The following is a 21,898-nucleotide window of genomic DNA, read 5'->3' as shown; positions in this document are numbered from 1 at the left end:
GTCTCTCATTTAAGTCCATTTTGGCGTTCCATATGTCTACATGCATTGTTTAATGTTTTTGTTTTTCCTCATGTGAAAAAAGTGCGGGTTCTCGTAATTGGTGCTAAGATTATTCTCTGAAAAAATGGGTATATTTCTTTTTTGTTGTTATAATAAACCATTATCTTATGTTTATAATTACATTAGGTAACTTTTCCATGCATTTTAAAATAGTACGTAGTTTTTGTTCACAAATAATTCGGGTTGAAAACTAAGCTTGCCGCCAGCCTATTATTTATACTAACTAGGGCCTAGGCCAGCCGGCCGCCTAGCCTAGCTGGTTTAGTCTGGGCCTAGAGAGTAGAAGCAGTAAGTTACTATACTGTGTACATGTTGGCTGGCACTTTGTTTTTAACTGGTAGCGTCAACTGAGATGCGAAACGCGTTATTGCGTCACAACTATGACTTAAAACAAAACAGATTGTAACTTATTTCTAGAAAAAAATAAATATAACATTTTAGTATATTTACATCTAAAAAATATAATACAGGTTTTATCTGAAATTATTTGTCACCGTGGTTTCGCAACTGACGCTGCGATGTAACATGATGGAAGGTGTGTCCTCAAGCCACGCCCAACCTGTCAATCACTGCATTGTCAAGGGTTCGTCAAACAATGTTGTCATGACTGGAGATGGAAGTAGCGTCTCTGGTAATTTGTTTTTTACAATATTTCTTTCATTTTTTACTTGGATTATTTATACTAATGAGAATGAGAATGCACTTGTCAATTGTATGACCCACTATGCGACCCGCGGGAAAAGTGTGTCATAGATGCGTCATTTACAAATAATTATTGACGCAGGGGTGCGTCAAAAACAATGGTGTGTCAATAACAATGGTGTGTCAATGTCCATCACTTTACCACCCACCATATCATGAACAACATGATCACAGTGCGTCAAAATGGGTGCGTCATGGTCACCTAAAGGCGAGCCACTTTTTGATGGTGCGTCATGGTATTCATAAGGTATGACACATCGGACAAATGACGCAAACTATCCCAGGGGTTGTATAGAGGGTCATACAATTGACGAGTGCATTAAAGAGCTAGGTGTTATTTGTTTTCCAGTGAATGTTTATAAACCAAAACAACAACAATCAAACAGGGATAGCGGTTATGAAGATGATGCTTCACAAATGGACTCCACGACGGAGGACACGACGGAGGAGGAGGATGCCAAAAGCAGCGAGGATGACCTTCCAATGGAGATGGACAATGCTGTGACATCATCATGCATCGTTAAAGGTGACGAAAATATGGTGGTAATGAGCGGTGACGGGAGCAATGTCAAAGGTCAGTAGTTGTGTATTTTCAATCAGATTTTTCTAAACTAATGGCAAAGTATTATAAAGTATTAAAAAGTATTATAATAAATTCATCTGCTTCCAATATATTTTTATTTAAATTAAAGTAGGCATATGTTTTATTTGTTCAAAATGAAAGTAAAAAATAACACTGACTTAATATGATTATAACTTGTCTGGCGTTTAAATGGTTATAATAATAAATAGATAAATGAGCTTTATTATGTACTAAAATAGAACCACTCCTATTATTGGATTGATTATTGATTATTGTAGTTTGGTCCTGAGGTTGTCCCCTTAATTATGGGTTCCTTCGATAATATATTATTTCTTTTTATTTTAGTCAATGTAAATAGTAATAAATCCGATGAAGATATTACAAAAGATGATGATGATAAACAGAGTGATGTCAATTCCAATAACAACAACATCAGTAGTAACCAGTGCCCACCTAGAGAAGAACAGTCGGACGCATTCCCTAGTTTAGATACCAAAGATAGCATGTTGCATGATGGGACTGATGTCGGGGAACGACCCGTGGCTCATGTTCAACCAATGCCGAAAGAAAAACAAAACAAAGATGAGATTCCAACCAGATCAAACTCGGCTCAAAACTCAAACAACGCAATACCATCTAATGAATATTCATCAGGAAATAACGACCCTTCTTCTTTACGTCCTAAGCGAAGGATGGTTGAGGAAGTAGAAGAAAGTAATGAATATTCTAAGAAACAAAAAACAAATGATGCTGCAGCACAAGGTGAGTACTGTACCTCAATGCCACCTGGCAGTGCAAATATGTAAATGTTATGCAAATTAGCTCATGGTATAATATTATTTTGTCGTCCTAACTTGGCTTTACTTTCTTTATTTCAATACCAAATTTAATCTTTTTAAGCAGTAACATTTTAAAATTATTTTGTATTTTTTTTAGAATGTGGACCGAGTTCTTGCCAAACATTTCATCAAGTAAATATAGAGGGCGACAATAACACTGTGATCACTGCGGGTTCTGGAAGCACAATTCATTGCAAGTTGATGTTTTGTTTATTTTGTTTAGAAACCTTTCTGAATTATTTTATTCAATAATTTCATTTTCATAATTATTTCTTTCCTCAGATTTCCAATGCAAATATTCACAACAAGAATCAAAGAACGATTTTAATATTGACCATATTGACGGCGAAACCTTAAAAAGTAAGTTCTTGAAAATACATTTTAATTTCTTCTTTCTTAAAGGTGTCCTCTTCCACATGAGAATCGTATCAATACAATGCTATGGTTTCAGTGTTCGACTCTAGACCTAAAATTTTTGTAAAATAATTCATAAATATACTAATTTAAAACAAGGTCATTCCTTGTCTTAAATGTACGTTTTATGGTTAGTTATGATAAAAGGAGAGAAACAATGCACTACCTAAGTAGCTCGCGTCGAATGTCGCGTTCGTGTACGGTCTTAGGCCTAATTTAACTAGGCTTAGTTGTGTAGGCCTAGCTGGTTATAGAGCGGTAATGTAATAACATCGTACGCTAGCTAATTGTCTTTCTGTTTTTTGCAGAATCTGTTAATATTTTCGCTGAATAGTTACGGTTCTTCTATTTGTTTACCCTTTCAAGATCTATCGAAAGTGGGTGCATCACATCACAATATGAGAATATCAATCCGCGTGCGATTCATTCTGGTATTTAGAGCGGGCCACTTAAATTATAGACAAAAAATTTATCGCAATAGGTCCATATAGTATTTATTTTTACATAAAATGTAGTGCGTGACCTTAAATTAAGTCTAACATAGATCTAGTGGCTTTAATTATATTTTAATTGAAAGTATGGATTTCCAAATGGTATACTAAGCACCTGTGAAATGAATCTTCTTCCTAGAAACCGGAATGATGTCCTTTTTCCAGCGGATCTCGAAACATATCGGAAACACATCCAACAAATGGAAGCAACTTGCCAGGGAACTTCCGATGGTTAGCTACGACATTTTGGAACAAGAAATCAGAGTTCTGGAACGGACGCAAGAAACGACGGAGCAAAAAGCCTTTGCTGTGCTGGTAAAATGGTGGAGGAGGAACAGTGGGGATACTAGCATGAAAAAGAGTCTGGTAGCGGCCTTAAGAGAGATTAAACTGCCATGGTTAGCTAACACACTTAAAAAGGAGATAGAGGGGCTGTCATGACATGAGTGCAGGGGTGTTTTTTCTTTGTGTGTGTTAATTAAGTTTCTTTAGTGGGCAGTAAAACCAATATGGTAATTATACCCAATTGCTAAAAAAAAAGCAATCAATTCAGTTACCATACAGTGAAATTAGTGTTTATGTGTATTATGTGTGTAAATTTTAATGGCTTAGGGAGTTACCATTATTCCAAATAACCTCACAGTTCTACAAATATGTTTCATAGCCAGCTAGTCTCCTAAAATTGTTTTTGGTTTTCACGTTGTCACGATTGTTTTAGTTGTTATTGTTTTACTTAATAAACACACATTTGAGACTTAATATATATATTTATATATACTTAATATATATATACTTATATATACACTTATATATACTTAATACTCAATATATATATTTATATATACTTAATATATATACTTATATATACTTAATATGTATACTTATATATACTTAATATGTATACTTATATATACATGTCATATCAACAAGTGCTTTGGGACAATCAGCTGATTGTTAAAAGCACCATATAAATACGATTGTATTCATTAACGCCACTGCCACTGTTATAGTATCATTTAGTATATTAAGTTGCTTATCACAAAAAAATATTACCAAAGATTTTAAACTTTTTCTTTTGCTAGATAATAGTATAGTTTTTACAAGTAGAAAAAAAAACATTTTTGATATGCGATAGTTTGTCTGGAAAAGAACAGATCAGCTGTACAATGATCGAGAACGTAGCGTTTATCTTTATGATAGTAGGGGAACATTTAGTCAGTGTAGTATTGCCAAATTATACACAAAACTACCTTATTGCTACTTATGTATAACATGTATAGCAGAAAACACAATATTCTCAATGTGCTGATCGGGTAGGCGCTGCACTGCTGGCTGCCCTGGGTCGCGGATCCGAATCAAAATTTCTTCAGTTTCCAGTTAAGCTTGAGGACCAGAATAAATACCATTACAAAACTGTTATCTACTCAAAATTCAGATGGATACAGTTGATAATAATCAAAATTATTTAATGAAAATGTTCCCAGAATTCGTCACTGCACTTATAAAATTGATTGATATCCGCTGCAAACACACCATGTGACCTCAAGGTGCTATCTGAATGTGCTGCTTGTAAACAGCATACTGTAGCTATACAGTAGCATTTCACTGTTTAGCAATGCTATATTTTTGGTTTTGTACATGCTGCAATTTTATCTTTAAAATGTTTTTTTTTTTGCATTAGTTTGTATGTTGTAAAAATATAAGTATGAAATTCCAACCTTAGTTCAAAATATGATTCCAGTGAAATGTAATTGTTGTAAAAAATAATGCGTGCAACACATTTTTGAAACCCTATCAGGCAAATGGAACATTCCACAAAGGATATAGGATTATTCCATTGTTTATGGTACATTCTTCAAATGCACAAATCTTACACTACAGGACAGGGTCCACACTACAGGACAGGGTCGTGTGTGCGAATATCAGGGTTTGATAACTTTTTGTATTTCTGGATTTTTTCAAAACAATCTAACAACAGGATGCTGAGCTCCGGAGATCAAAGGGTTTATCTGTGGCTGTGATATGATCAGTGGTTAACAGACAACGCAAGTCGTGGAGAATATGTACATAGTACAATATTGTTAGTATTTGTCGCAGCCAGACATAAGATCAAAGGACTGTTACGAGTTCCTATCTTGCCAAGACAAGCTCAGCGTCCTATTGTTAGATTGCCTTGCTAAAACTCAGAACCCATGCATTTAAAATAATCGCTTTTGAGCTTCTAAGCTGGACTTAGGATTGTCTTGAAAGGCAATTAAAACCATTGACATACTAGTTTGACAAAAAAAAGTGTGATGTGCCCAAATATGGTAGTGATATGTCAAAATATGGTAGTGATATGACATCGTCATGTCCATATATGGGCACATCACATTCTGTTGTCGCATATAGTTTGATAGACAGAGTGTAGACAGAGCTTTAGAACTAAATATTGAATGAGTTCAGCATCTAGCTAGTATGTCTATGGTTAAATCTGTATAAATTTGTATTAATTAGCTGTGTATATTCTTTCCTCATGTAGTTAGTGTTTTACTTGTAGTTAGTAGTCACTTTTTTACTGACAACTTTTTATTGATTTTTTTATTAAAATAATAATTATTGTCTCATGTTTTATGAATTTGTTTTGTAATTGAACAATTTTTGAATTGTTCAATGCTAAAACAAAATTACCAGTCTCATTACATTTAGGGATATTATTGAATTTTACTGTTCTTTACTTGTAATTTGTAATTATTAATTTAAATTGTATTATTAATGATATGATATGAATGATAGCATTTTTACTAAGTGTTTGTAGGTACATATTTTATGTGAATTTATTAATTTGTGTGTGTAATAATAATAATGTACTAAATGACATCGACAAAGTCTGAGAATTTCTTTATATAAAAAAGCCAACTTGGTGAACCAAGGCAATCTAACATGCTGATGCTGAGCTCCAGAGATCAAAGGGTTTATCTGTGGCTGCAACATGATCAGTTGCACGCCCATTAACAGACAATGTTCGGCGCGGAGAATATGTACATAGTACAGTACTGTTGGTATATTTGTTGCAGCCAGACATAGGATCAAAGGACTGTTACGAGTTCCTATTTTGGCAACGCAAGCTCAGCATACTGTTGTTAGATAGCCTTGGGTGAACACTTTTGTTTTGTTCTAACATTTTATCTGTGATTATTCCCGGCACCCTATTGTAAGAAATATGTACATTTAATATATGTGTGTGTGTATGTTTATATATATATAATGTAACTGGGCAGTTTACAGTTTATCTATAGGCCCGTTATCTATAGCTTAGTTCTTTATCTAGGAAAGTTTGATTTCATATGGACCAATTATCCCTAACTTGATCACCAACTTGTATCTGGGTAAATAACTAAGTCTGAAGAAGCACTATGTCTGTAAAAAAGTGTGATGTGCCCAAATATGGTAATGATATGCGCAAATGTGGTATGACATCATCATGTCCATATATGGGCACATCACATTTTTTTGTAATAAAGTTTGATAGTGTAACAAAGTAATAATACATTGATCTTGTATGTGAAATGTTTTCCACACAGTACTATTATTTTGAGCCTGGAGTCATTCCAAAAATGTTGATGTTCCCAAATATGGTAGTGATATGCCCAAATGTGGTAGTGATATGCCCAAATGTGGTAGTGATATGCCCAAATGTGGTAGTGATATGACATCATCATGTCCATATATGGGCACATCACATTTTTTTGTAATAAAGTTTGATAGTGTAATTAAGTAATAATACATTGATCTTGTATGTGAAATGTTTTCCACACAGTACTATTATTTTGAGCCTGGAGTCATTCCAAAAAGTTTGATGTTCCCAAATATGGTAGTGATATGCCCAAATGTTGTAGTGATATGCCCAAATATGGTAGTGATATGACATCATCATGTCCATATATGGGCACATCACATTTTTTTGTAATAAAGTTTGATAGTGTAATTAAGTAATAATACATTGATCTTGTATGTGAAATGTTTTCCACACAGTACTATTATTTTGAGTTTGATGTTCCCAAATATGGTAGTGATATGCCCAAATGTGGTAGTCATATGCCCAAATGTGGTAGTCATATGCCATCATCGTGTGGGCACATCACAGCGCTTGGGTCGCACACTCCCCTTTTGAAAGCTAAAATGAAATTATGACCTATATTTCGATATCTATTTTTGACATTAATATTTTTAAGTTAGAGCTCCCCATTAAAAAAAATCCTGGATCCTCCAATGAATGTATATGTTTTATTTTTATTATAACATTTAAATAAAAATAATTCTTAACAAATTTTTTGTTGAATATGCCATTTTAATGTAACATAATAATTATCCACTTTGACCAAAAATTGGATCGGGAAAAAAAATGTATTTACCTGAAAAAACTGTAATTTAATTTTGGTTGAATTTAACCATTTATTTTGTCATTTTTTAAGTGAAAATATTATTTTTTCCGTTTTTTTTTCTACGGAAGTGATTAACTTGATTAAAACTACAAAATAACGTATTCAAAGTCTGATTTAATTAATCTTCATTTTTCATGTTTTGGGTGGACAATACATCTTCAACAATCACAGAACAGTATAACACAATGTTATTAACATAGAAGCATTCTTTTATTTGGAAGACAAGATATTACAAAAATAAAATATATCACAAAACGTGAATGACTTTGTTCAATTTGCCTTGTGTAGTATGTACAATATTTCAAAGCATTTAAAAAGAAGGTAAATAATTTTTTTTCATTTAAATAGGAAGATGTGACCATTGGAGGAGCAATGATGTCGTACTCTACTTGCAGTGATATAGAAACTCCAAATAAAAAAGGTGTACAATGTTTATGGCGGAGGGGGTTTAGGGGGTTGTCAAAATAATTCTACCCTACGGTACATGGTTGTCTAGTAAACCATGGATTGTGGATAATATGCTACACACACTGACTGAGGTGTGATTTGCAATTACAGTACACTACAGTATAACCACTATAATATTGTTTTTATTGTTATGTATTTGTATGTTGACTTTTTTTACTGTATAACCACTTTAATATTGGTATGTCTCAGCAACAATATAATAATTAATAATACAGTATATGAAAATGACATTTCCACTGATTAGACCCTATATTAAATTATATAATAATTTGAGAAAGGTAAATATTTATTCAATGAATGCATTTACAGTACATATCCTGAACAAGGTATATAAGTTTAAGAGGCAGTCATGAATACATTTTTTTAATGAATAATTAATATGATTTGAATATGCTAATGAGCAATGCAATGACCTAGGCCTTGCCAGTCTGTTACTTAGAAACCACCAAAAGTACCGTAAGTCTTCTAATTGTAACCCTGGGTTATTATTCTTTGATTGTTTTTTAGGATGGGTTACTATTAGAAGGGGGAGTTACTATTAGAGTAGTGGGTTACTATTAATCTTAAATTAAGCACTTGAAAATGGTAACCCACCCTAACATTTACTAATAAACAAATTTGGTTGAACTCTAACTTTATTTTATAAACTCAAAAACACTCAATCCTCCCCCACTCCTCAGATCAACATGCATTATCTCCTTATCAAAAATGTTGATTTTAGTGTCATTTTGTCAATAGTTTTTGTGACTCTAACAGTAACCCCCATGGGTTACTGTAGTGGGTTATTATTATTATAGATTGACTTATAAGATGGGTTACTATTAGAGTGTGGGTTATTATTAGAAGGGGGATTACTATTAGAGTGTGGGTTACTATTAGAAGGGGGGTTACTATTAGAGTGTGGGTTACTATTAGAAGGGGGTTACTATTAGAGTGTGGGTTATTATTAGAAGGGGGGGTTACTATTAGAGTGTGGGTTACTATTAGAGTGTGGGTTATTATTAGAAGATTTACGGTATGTCAAGGAATAGAGTATGGATGCATGTGTATGTACCAACTTGCGCATAATTAATTAACATGACTTAAAGTCGTCACAAATTCAAAAGCATCCCTAACCAACAATATGTCGCATCCATAACAGTTTGCAAACGCCCCCTACATTGAGATTTGAATGAGTACGGTATTTTGACCGCTAAAGAATGATGAATTTCAAAATTTAAAAACCAAATGACCAAAAACTCATGCAAATCTCCAAACAATATATATTACTTATAATTTAATTATTAAAGAATTCATTGTTTTGTATAAAAAGGCTTTTGATTGTCAATATTTCATTTTTTCATCTACAGTAATTGTTATTGCATAATATTTATTGTAAAGGCACTTCTGGTTCTTCTTCGTTTTGAACTTAACTAATGAGCCTAAAAAATACCATTACTGTAGACATTTTTTTGGCAGCTGACATTACATTAGAAACACTATTTCATCATTTACTTTTGAATTTACTTTTTTAAAGTTACGTGTTTGTTATTACTGTATAAATAATCAGGAAAAAGTTAACAAACTATACAGTCCATATACTCCCTTCCCAGGTTATTATGGATAATTGTTGATTGTTGTGATTCTATGGTATAAATAAAGTTATCTAATATTAATTGTACTGATCAAACTCTGGAAACCCCATTAGGCAAATGGAACGTTCCAAACAGAATTATAGAATTATTTAGCTATTAATGTTTTGACTGTTTATGCAAAATGATTATAGCGCCACAACTGTTTTGGTTTATTGCTTGCATTAAATATTTTCCATTCTACTTTAAATGATCATACTCTTATCGTCCCCACTTTCCTCAAATGATATATCATCGTCATCTTGCGGGATATCTTCAATCATCATCTCACCTATTGATCCGCCATCCTCAGGGATCTCTTCCGTCATCTCACCTATTGATCCATCATCCTGCGGGATCTCTTCCATCGTCACACCAATTGATCCATCATCATGCGGGATCTCTTCCATGTGCGTTGACCTCTCACTTATACTTGATCTGTCATTATCTACTAATGTTTCTTCGAAAAGTAATCTTGATTCTCCGTGATTCAAGGTGATAAAATCATCTGGGTTAAGCTCCTTGTTTGCCATCTCCTCTTTAACAAGTTTTGGCGGCTCTAGGTAGAACTGGAAAGAAAAATAATAAGATATTCACTTGTTTGTGTATCAGAAAAGTAAAAATGGTAATTCAATGAAGATCCAGTATCAATGTATAGTTAGTTTTACTTCAGCATTTCAGTGGTTTTGCCAGTGGCATAATGCAGAGGTAAGGCCCCTGGTTTAGCACTCCTAAGGGGCCCTCCAACGCTGGGCAGTTGCATTTTTGGCTGCTCAAGCTCTGGGGCCTCTGGGTTTAGCCAGTAAGCGTTCATAGCCAGTGAACATTCATAGCCATTACACCTTAGAATTATTATAGACATACACAGAAAAACAATTCTAACTCGAGTATGGTGGGTGGAGCCAAGCAGTATTTCTAACAGACTATAATATTACTGTATATGTTAGAGCTCGCCCGTTAGAGTTTTTGATTTGGTCATACAGTACTGTAGTATGTACAATAGTAATAGTAATTTTTTTTTTAGTTTATTGATGAGGAAACAAATTATGCAAATATTGTGCATGTTAACCTTGTACCTCGTTACCAAATGGGAAGGTTCCCCAGTGGATGCCAATTGACACAGTACTTTGCAGGTCAACATGGACTTGTACTGCTTCTTGTGGGTTGATGTGCTGGGGCTTCTTAAACCATCTATAAGAGAAGATAAATAGTAATAACTCTATTATTGTAAAGGTCAACTCGGACAGCGTCATACGATGTGCCCGTCAGGAGAAAATAAAACATGTTTATTGTTCTCCCAAAAAACTACAACCACAGCTATATCTTAAGACGACTCGTCTCGTCGGGATTCAACTCAGACAAGGCACGTCAGGCCTCGTTGTACAAGTTGGTCTAAAGCCACATTTTCTATGGCTTCCATTTCACATTCGTCAGTCTAAGTCTCTTCTTAAAACTCAATTTTTCAAATGGATTTTACTTTGATAGTGGTGTGAGACAACAGTTCAAGAGCGCTTTTATAAAAATGCTCAGTATTATTAATATTATTAAGTTTCATTCAGTTCTATATGACAGTGATAGCCATAAGAAATAAGGTGGTGCGGTTTTCGCAAGAAAAGGGAACAATCTCTGTTCAAGCCACTGGGTTGTCAAAGGCATCTGTGAAAATGTGGTCAGGTTGAAACCTTAACAACCATACTAGTGGCTACGGCCCAGTGTATGATTTTCCATTATTTAAACAAATTTTTGTCAAACTGAATGGACGTACCTTGGTTCGTAGGCACCAATAGGAATAGCTGCTAGATCAAACGGTCCGTATCGCCGACCAATCTGAGTGAATGCATCACAATAACCAGTATCGCCAGCAAAAAAGAAACTATGGTTTGGTCCAAAAACACACCAACTACCCCATAAATACCAGCCGTTATCATGCAAAGCACGGTTACTCCAGTGTTGTCCTGGCGTGAACGCAATCGTTATTTTTGTATGATCGGGATGTCCATTCTCTTGCCACCAGTCCATCTCAATGACATTTTCGCAGCCCGCCCTCATCATCCAACTCATAAGTCCGAGCGGTACAAACCATCGCAATTTTGACCCAAAACGGGCATTTAAACATTTTACAGTCGGTAAATCAAGATGATCATAATGTGCATGACTGATTAGGACGGCGTCAATGTTCGGAAGGTCGTGAATGTCGCACGGGGGTTTACGATATCGTTTTGGACCTATGTGCGCTGATGGGCTGCACCGCATACTAAAGATAGGGTCCGTTAAAATTGTTATACCATCAAATTGTACAAGAACACAAGCGTGGCCAAGCCATGAAACACGGATTCCGCTATGCGGTGGTAACTTCCATTCTTCCAAATTTGGAGATATGATGGGTAAAGTTTTGTCCAATACCTGCAATTCAAATATAACAAAATAATCATATATTAAAATATAAATTATACTATAAAGCACTTCCTATTTGTTTAATACCAAAAGGGTTTGGAACATGGCTATGGATTTTATTTATTTTATAAAGCATGCAGCTTTGATTTAATGCCTTATCACCAGATACACAATCGTATTATGTCTAGCGACTATAAACATTACACAGTACAGTATCGTAACTTCTGACAACAACCTTACTCCCATGTGAAACTGTCACTATACAGTAGCCTATACTCTTCAAAACAATTATGTCACACTTTTCTACCAACTAGCTGTTTGGTTGATTCCACTTTCTAATCGGTAAATCTTGGTTCGAACCATTGTGTGGTCATTTTTTCCCCATATAGTAGTAGTGAGAGATTATTTAAAGGGTTAGGTCAAGTTTATTGTCTGGCGGACGTGATATGGAGAAGTCTGATATAATATCTTATTGACATTCAGAAAGATAGCGGCCAAATGGAAACATTTTAGATAAAAGGACAGGATTTAACTATACTACAATCAAGTTTATTATAGATAAAGAATGTTGAGGTTTTGTACAGTAGACCACTGTTTTCAAAGTAAATGTTAATGCTATTTTAAATTTGGGCAATACCATGGAGGTATATTTTATACAATACTATGTCCCTAGAATTTATATTACTCCTGCTTACAGTTTTGTGAGAATTTGAAGAAGTTCAAAAAGGTTTATCAACTTATTATTGTGTTCCAGTCTGTTTGTCATATCATGTGACCAACATACAAACAAAAAATCAAAGTTTATACTTACATTTTTATTAGGAATTGCACGATTATTTTTTGAAAATAATTTCCATTTTAAAACTCCAGTTAAACTTGGCATTGTCCACGAATTCCAGGGATTTATAAAGTTACCCCATTTAGTTCGCAACGATGTAGTGACAGGTTCAAGTTTCCGAAAATCTAACGGTCCTAGTTTAATACCGGATTCGCCCATAACTCTCCTCCGACCTGTTAAAACTGTTCTCAACTTAGGTCTGTGTTCTACGACGTTATTGTTGAGTAAAGGCTCATCTGGCAGACTAGGTTTAATAAACATGTAAGGATCCTCTTTCTCTGATTCCTGTTCATCGGCTTCTGTGATTGGTTGAATCTCAGACAGCAGTGAACATCCTGGTAATGTCTCATAGCCTGGGTCAATGTCCTCACTCCAGGCGGATTCATCCTGGTGGGATTTTACCTCAGGAGGTTGTTCGTCTTCGTCAGCAGGAATTTTCTCGTAGATACGTGACATCACTGTCTTAATTAATTCAACTTTGATCCCAAGATGGTCGGAGGCCTTCAGGCTATGTGATTGACAACCTAATAGGGAGAAATAGTTTTTAATTTTTAATTGCAACAGGTGAATCATTGTTGTTACAGTGATAGTCAACAGTCAGTCCCTGACTACCTGTCGATGTTGCTAAAAACTTCCCCCCTTCAGGGGCAGATCCAAGGGAGTGCTAAGGCCACACCCTGTTAGACAGCTAAAATGAACTTATAATTAATGAACTAATATTAATATTACGTTATGTTAGCACTAGTTAGCACTCCACTGGATCCTAAAATGAACTACTTTTTAAAAATATTTTTGACAGAATATTAATATTACTGTATGTTAGCAATTGTTAGCACTCCACTGGATCCGCTACACCTCTGTCCTTTAACAACATTTGAGTAGGCTAATTATATAATAGTTAACTTTTAATTTATAGGTCCCTACTTACAGTCTACCTATGTAACTCAATGAAAACACAGTGGCGTAACGCACAGGGCAAAGGCCCCTGGTTTATCACTTCAAAGTGGTCCTCCAACGCTGGGTTGTTGCATTGGACTGTTCATGCTCTCTGGGGCCCCTTGAGCTCTGGGCCCCTGGGTTTAGCCAGTGAGCGCTCATAGCCGTATATAGCCACTGTATGCACATTTGGATTTCTGTATCCACTGTTTGAATCAGTTATTGAAAAAGTTATTAAAATACAACACCCACAGTTTCATGTCATGTTATATCTGAGACACATCAGTCACATTGAATTTGACTCGTGGAACGGAAAGATTTGTTAATCATTAAAAGTCATTCTGTCATGCAATCAGTCACCTTCATGCGTGTCTATTTAAAGTTCTTTTAGAAGGAAATGAAGATTGTGTACAAAATCTTACGGATTACTTCAAACAACTGGACAGAATTATTATTTAATTTTTATTATTTTCATATTTTTATTATACACATTTTATATTTCTACTTTGTAGTTTTATTCAAGAGAACTTCTTAATACAGTATTTTAAATATATTTAATGTTTTTATTGTTTTAATATTTTAAATGTATATTATAATCATTTTCTATTTTTAATTCAAGATAACTTCTTAATACAGTATGTTAAAATATTTGTAATATTTTTTTTTGGTAATTTTAAATGTTTTACCTTTATCTTGCCAAGGAAGACCATTTTCAAAAATGAAAAAAAAAAAATATTTATAAATAACAATTTATATTTAATAATTGCTATGAATACTACTAACAAACATTTCTGTATTGTTATAGTAATTCTTCATTATTATATACTGTATGCAATTTTGGTAGCATCTGACTGTCTGAAGGAAAATGCTGTGTATCCTTTTTATATAATGTTTCTGAATTAAAAAACATTATAAGATGATGATTGTAACATATTTTACTTTCTGAATGTTTATTATTCTTATAGCCTACAGACGGTACACTAAGTACACTAGATAAGTTGTTTTTCAATTTACAAAATACATGTTGTTTGTAAAATGTTTTTCCAAGGCTTTGTTACTTATTTGGTCATAGGCCAAGTAAGACGTGATCAAAATAATAACAATCAGGATTTGCCGTGTATACAGAGATTGTTTGTTGCGCAATATGTTAGAGGTAATTGCACTCTCTTGAAAACTCGGCCAAAAATTATTATAAAATCCAATTATAACCATTTGATTTTACTTTACTTTACTTCATATTCAGTTCAGTTTTTTTTTTATAATCTACGATATAGATTTTATAATCTGTTTTTCTAATGTCATCAACTGGTATACTCTAGTATATATTGTTCTTGAAACAAAACTTAATTTATTCATAAACTACAGTAGGCCAACTGTACATACATAAATTAAAATTCATTTACTTGTCCTCTTCTTTTCGTGATTTTTATATTGATAATTATTCCTTAATTTTTATATATTAATTTCTTCTTCTCTCCACATTGAGAATTTTATAGATATTCTTAATACCAAGAATTTCTACTTTGCTTAGCTAGTAATAGAAGGAACAGAATTTTCAAACATGGTCAAAAAATTGATTGTGTTATGTGCATAAATGTGTGACAGTATATTAGAATAGAAAAGCTATGTATATCTGTTTATAATACATTAGTAATATTAGAAAGAATATAATAAGGCATTCAAGATACTGTACATGACAAGAATAGGCCTACTGTACTACAATAGTACAATGTATGTATTGAGGATTTGTATGGTACCCTAGAGACAATGTATGAAAACTAACCAAAACAAAGTGTCTCCCCACCTTGAATTATTGCCATTGGGGTTGGTTGTAATGTTAACAAGAAAGTGTCTCTTGTAAAGGAGGGGTTTTACTTTTAATATACAATCTATGACATCAAAATGTTAGACCTTGAACTACTGTATTTCAGTCGAAAACAATAGCCCATCATTTGTATGGCAGGACTAGTAAGGAGTAGCCCGCCCCAATTTGTTTAGCCTGACACAATAGCTTATCATTTATTTTTAATAGGTCCAATGTTTTGCCCAGGTACCTGTACGTATTCTTAACTAACTAAAAACATTGTCTCCCAATCACATGGCTAAGTTCAGGCCAGTGAAATGGTATGGGCTAGTCCCGGGGATAGTGTATACAGTAAATTCGGGCAAGTCAGAAAATAAAGCAAGATTTGCTTGTGTATCATATAAACATTTAGATATTTAACAATTACATACCTATTATTACTTTCCAGACTTCAAAATGAATTATCCTTCAAAAAAACAACGTCCCATATCTTATAAGCTGTCTGCTATTGACAATTCTAAAATGATCTACAACATATTGAACAATTTATGCACTGTGTTCTATAAGACTGACAGAGCTGTTCCAAGTGATAGACTACATGGACAATACATTTGACTAATCACTAAAGCCTGACGTTGATATTAAATCCAACCATGGAGTTTCACGGCTGAGTGATGGCAGTACAATTAACACAGATCCGATGTCGCCTGACAGAGGATTGTTTAACTTTGTTGCATTCAAAGTCTTTTCAAAGAAATGCTTTTGAGAATGTAAATAATACAGAACTATATTATTGTGGTACAGTATTATGTAAATGCGGTAGTATTGTGTAGTTGTACTGTAATCATAGAATCTTCTGTATGCCCGGAAATTTGCATTGTTCACAATGGGTTGATTTGCATTTTATAAATGGAATACTATAGACCCTTTTTTATAGTGAAGGACTTTTCTAAAAAGACATGATTTTATTCTTTAAATATTTCCACCTTTTGCCTTATATAAACTTTTATTTTGCAAAATCAATGCATAGTATAACAATAACATATAGTACTCATGGAAATAATTTTAAAAGAAATCGCATTCTAAATCAGCTACAGTATGGTTGTTGTTTGCCTTAAGCACTTTTCAGTGGATATGCGCTATATAAATTATTATTATAATTATATATAATTTTAATGGAAATAGTAAAAAACTAGTGTAAAAATACCAGACAAGCTAGCATACAATTTGGAATTAAAAAGTGAAAAAATTAACTCTAATATATTATAATTCATGTAATTAAAAAAAATTATCATGAAATAACATGCAAATGTTAAAAGTTCAGTAGTGTCACATTCATGTTGGCTAGACAATATATCAATTCATGTACTGTGTTATGTGACCGAGTCATGTGTAGTGTACCGTGGAGAATGTTAATAACAGCTAGCTAGGTGACTCAATTTAAACTTGTTGAACTCTTTGACAAAGATCATAGATATCTTTCATTGTATAACTGTAAAACACATCAGAACTTTTTAATATTACTATGGATGCCAAACCTATTGTCAAACACAGGGCTTATACCTAACTAAATGGCTTGCTTAACCCACATATACTTTTGCATGAATGTCACTCCAAATTTGGGCGAGTTTACACCCCACAGAATGCTTATTGGGTCCTACATTAAACATTTGTTCTAGACGACTGTGCCATTTGTCATAGATTGACACGCTTTTGTACCTAGAAGGTACTGTATTATCCTCCCAAACTTCACACCAATTTTGGAATTTGGAATGCGACCATGTCAAAAATGTGTCTTTTTTTAAAATTATTTTTCAAGGGGACAATACAGTATATCTTTAATTTTTCTAACAAAATATATACTTATACTGTTAAATGGACACTTTTAGAACCTTGTTAATATTAATTCAATTCATCATTATCAACTATACTATATTTGTCTTTGTTTTTCCACAAGTGATCCAAGGTGTCCTCTGAAAAAGCTGTCCAAAAGACATTCTGGATGTTGCATGTTAGTTGAAAATTAAACAAACTGATTCCATCCTGAGGAGTTTGTTGAGGGTTGAATAAAGTTTTAGTTAATTAGTTAAACCCTGAAATTATCTTTTGTTCCCAAATGACCGCTGACCATTAAGCCCTACAGCCAATTGTATCCCAGAAATTGGAAATGTTTGCCCTGCTATTTAAGTAAGATCAGGAAGAAAACAAAAGATAGGATCTGTATCCATGACAACACTGGACGTTTCTGTGAGGTATTATTAGGCCCACCCCAGAGCTATGAAATAGTCAATGATTATGGTTATTATAGAGTGACCATCTATGTGTTGGTCATCGGGTGTAAGCTGACCCTCAAAACCACTTCGTTCAATTCTGTGCAATTTACAATATTTCTAGTAAATAAGAACATTATTGGTATTATAGAGTCATCATCTATGTGTTGGTCCTCAAAACTACTTTGTTCAATTCTGTTGGTACTAAGTGTATTCTTGCAATTTAAAAACAATATTTCTAGTAAATAATAATAATAGTTCAAAGAAAACTTGAACATTATTGGTATTATAGAGTCACCATCTATGTGTTAGTCCTCAAAACTACTTCGTTCAATTCTGTTGGTATTTACTAGTGTATTCTTAGTAAATAAGAACATATACATAATACTTAATAGTTCAAAGAAAACATCAACACAGCGTTGTCTATTATAATATAAATATTATTGATATTACATAGTGTTTATCAATAACTGTATTATTAATATAGGAACCATGTAAAATTAATAATCTACTGTATTTGGTTTTCTCATTAATCTGTTTATAAAATTATTTAGCAAACTTTTTTTAGGCTAATCATACACACTTTATTGCAATGACTTCATCATAAACTTTTACATTGAAACACACTATACAATACGCTTACTGCAGTAAAAAATATGATTACTGCAGTAGAATAAATTTGACATGATTCCTTAAGCTCTGTTTACACTATCAAACTAGTTTGACAAAAAAAAGTGTGATGTGCCCAAATATGGTAGTGATTTGCCCACATGGTAGTGATATGACATCATCATGTCCATATATGGGCACATCACATTTTTTTCACATAAAGTTTGATACTATAGAGAGAGCTTTATTATATTATATAATTTAAATACTTGTCTTAACAGAATGAAATAGAAAACAAAAGCAATGGTATCATCATTACTAAACAAATTATTCATATGTTTGCAATTTTTATGAAATATGTTTTTAATAAACTCATCAAACTGGGATCATCCCAATGGCATACGTTGGGTATATTTAGATCCGCGAGTGCTTCCTTCAGGAAAAACGCAATTTCATTTTAATTATATCGTAATTAAAGATAATTTAGAAACTGGATTCTTTTATAATCCATAGTGGGCATATTTCTTTTTCTGAATTTGCTTTATAATTCAGGATTGATAATTATTATAAAGTGTAGGATGTCATTTTAATAATTTTAATCTCTTGGGCCAAATAAAAAAAAGAAATCTGTTTCCTCATAACATTTGGAACCACTTTTTTTACTATTTTTGCTCTTTTTTTAAAAGCAATGTTATTATATTAATTTTATTTTTTCTGCTAAAAATATTTTAGCTTGTCGATATTTAGCCAAATTGATGTTATAGATCACCATTTTTAATTTAGAGTGTAAACAAAAACATGGATGTGAAACTTTTTTTTAATTTGGTGGGGAAAACCTCATTTAACTGGACAACAGCTCTTTTTCAAAAGACAAAAAAAAGGTAATATTTTTCAAAACAGATGACACAAGGTTTCTAAGTTTAGAAAAATGTGAATTTTGATCTAATAATCGGCCAGAATCAGAAAAACATCTTGACTTGAGCTCACTTTAATCCAGTTAATCTGAAACCGTTTAAACATTCAGCAGTCACCAGTTCTGGTATGCCGTGTAGATGCGTGGATATAATCATTTTTCTCAATTTGGATTCAAGAGAAATTGGCTTACATACTGCAGATTTAACTTAATTTCTTTCTCCCCTCCCAAATTGTACTAAATGTAAAATTGATTTCAATATTTAATTATTTATTTTGAAACTACCTGTATTTATAATATAATACATTCATAAATCATAGTAATACTGCAACATATATCTTGCAATATAGGCCTACTACTACTACTACCTAACCCATCCTATTGTACTTTAATTGATGAAATGATACCCATATGATGAGATGAATGAACTCCCATTTTTCTTCTTTCCTGCCAATTTTCCAGTATCATTGAAAGCGTTAAAACTAAGTAGGCCTATCCATATACCCCCTTGAATGAACAATTCCGGAATGAACACGTCAACTAGATAGGACCGGACTTCCATCTATATCATGCCACCCAAAAGATAGAGAATGGTAAATCCTCCCCTAACAAGTAGGCCTATCTATATTGCATGATGCTTTGCATTTTGGTTGGCAGGGGCTTATAAATGAGGACCAAACTTGACATTTGCGTACTTCACCACACGTTAAAATTTAAACTACAAACACTGGACATAACATACCTGGTAGGCTTTAGGTGTCTCAGATCGCCGACTACATGTACATTGCGTCCTTTATGTGGCATATTTTGAAGAATAAACATTAAATCGTAATGGTTTTCGATCGCAAAACACACTGTACACACTGATCGTTCAAGTGTGCGATCGAGTGTAAACACGGACTGTAAACAACTCACTGATGCGTGACAGGTGCCAAAGTTCGCACAGTTTTATAGTGGATTTTAATATTGTTCATCATATGGGATTTAATTTTTAAACACATTTAACACACAGAGAGTGACCGATGTTCTACATCTGTTAATTCACTCGTGATTGCTTTATTTTGTACTTTTAATATAGAACAGGTCATGGATGTTAATTAAATTAAGGGAGACCGAGACGACACGAAGAACAATTGGAACATGGGCAATCAAAATGACATGAAATCAATCATAAAAAGTATCATAGGCTTAGTGTCGCAGCCACAGTTAAACACTTTGATCCCGGAGCTCAGCATCCTGTTAAATTGCCTTGGTATTTAGTCTATAATAGTAGTAGTATACGCCAACTGCCTTTTCCCCCTAATCGACCACTTTCAGTTATATTCTTGGATGTTGATATGATGTAAGCTAGCTAAGTTGTGATTTGGGTAATAAAAAATACACGGTTATTATCTTAAAAAATATGATTGAAGCTCTCGAAATCTGGACGAAATGCTGCCTGTGGTTTTTTTCAGTGTAAACAAAAGTTATCTTTCACCATAAAAAAAACTGTCTGCGATTTGTTATCCATCACGTGGGTAACAACAAAAATATAACGTCGCTGTCGATCACACCATATAAAGTTCTGAGGCAGGCGGGGCCTCATTATGATTGGGCAGTCGTGTTACAAGATACCGAATTGTGATTGGCCGTCGGTGATAAGCTTTTGTCAGTGTTAAAATTATACGTGTCTATTAGGGAATGCATGAGTGGTTCTGTGATAGCCCTCCTGTCGCATGCGGACAGCAAGTATCCAGATAACTTCTTTTGGGTCATTAATAATGCCTTAACCCTTTAATGGCTTTTTTGAATGGTAGGGAGAATTTTTAGCCTTGTCAGGAGAGACCTCTGGTATCCAGATACTTTAAATAGCGTATACCGCCACTGGCCGCAGACATCATTTATAAACTAGGTCGGTGAACACAAAAGGATACAATTGCGATACATGTACGTGTGCCCTAGTTTATTTATAGCTAGTAGTGGGTGGACTGTACACGCCCTAGTATATTTGTAGGCGGAGCACCTAACGTTTGAGGTAAAAGGCGGTGAAACACGAAAGGGATAATGAAATAGGACATACGCCCTAATTTGTTTATAGCTTATAATAGTGGACCGATAATGTATACGTCCTACTAGTCTATTTATAACTTGGAGGCGGAATAGCCAACGGTTGCGATAAGCGTGTCAAGGCGGTGAAACACAAACAGATATTGCAACTATGTGAAATATGATACGTAAGACCTAGTTTATTTATAGATTATGGACTGATGGATTATGCGGACGGAGTCTATTTATAACTTGGAGGCGGAGCAGGCAACTGTTGCGATGGAGATAAGCGTGTAAAGGCGGTGAAACACAAAGAGATATTGTAACTATGTGAAATAAAGTTTATTTATAGATTATGGAATGATGAATTATACGGACGGAGTCTATTTATAACTTGGAGGCGGAGCAACCAACTGTTGCGATGGAGATAAGCGTGTCATCAGGCGGTGAAACACAAACAGATATTGTAACTATGTGAAATATGATACGACCTAGTTTATTTATAGATTATGGACTGA

The 21,898-nt window shown here is 33.8% G+C and overlaps 2 protein-coding genes across 3 annotated transcripts; one reads left to right on the top strand and one right to left on the bottom strand.

The window, feature by feature from the left end:
- Positions 1–75: 75 nt before the first annotated feature.
- Positions 76–8,218, top strand: LOC144855819 (uncharacterized). The gene is made up of 8 exons (XM_078713761.1): positions 76–128; positions 531–691; positions 1,112–1,336; positions 1,691–2,107; positions 2,282–2,377; positions 2,467–2,544; positions 3,229–3,487; positions 7,862–8,218. The coding sequence occupies exons 2-8, from the start codon at positions 586–588 to the stop codon at positions 7,869–7,871; spliced, it is 1,191 nt and encodes a 396-aa protein (XP_078569887.1). The 5' UTR covers positions 76–128; positions 531–585; the 3' UTR covers positions 7,872–8,218.
- On the bottom strand, positions 7,708–20,225 carry LOC144855810 (N-acyl-phosphatidylethanolamine-hydrolyzing phospholipase D-like). Of its 2 annotated transcripts, XM_078713752.1 has the most exons (6): positions 20,098–20,225; positions 12,797–13,347; positions 11,357–11,994; positions 10,668–10,782; positions 9,968–10,160; positions 7,708–9,925 (listed from the first exon to the last, which is right to left on the bottom strand). In XM_078713752.1, the coding sequence occupies exons 2-6, from the start codon at positions 13,277–13,279 to the stop codon at positions 9,798–9,800; spliced, it is 1,557 nt and encodes a 518-aa protein (XP_078569878.1). In that variant the 5' UTR covers positions 13,280–13,347; positions 20,098–20,225; the 3' UTR covers positions 7,708–9,797. The 2 variants fall into 2 exon arrangements, with proteins under 2 accessions (XP_078569878.1, XP_078569877.1); XM_078713751.1 differs by having other exon boundaries at positions 7,708–10,160.
- Between the last annotated feature and the right edge of the window lie 1,673 nt (positions 20,226–21,898).

The sequence above is a fragment of the Antedon bifida genome, chromosome 11 (assembly GCF_963402885.1).
Source record: "Antedon bifida chromosome 11, ecAntBifi1.1, whole genome shotgun sequence".
In the NCBI taxonomy this organism is placed as follows: domain Eukaryota; kingdom Metazoa; phylum Echinodermata; class Crinoidea; order Comatulida; family Antedonidae; genus Antedon; species Antedon bifida.
The sequence above is the reverse complement of the archived record's forward strand: the minus strand, read 5'-3'. Positions and strand labels throughout refer to the sequence as shown.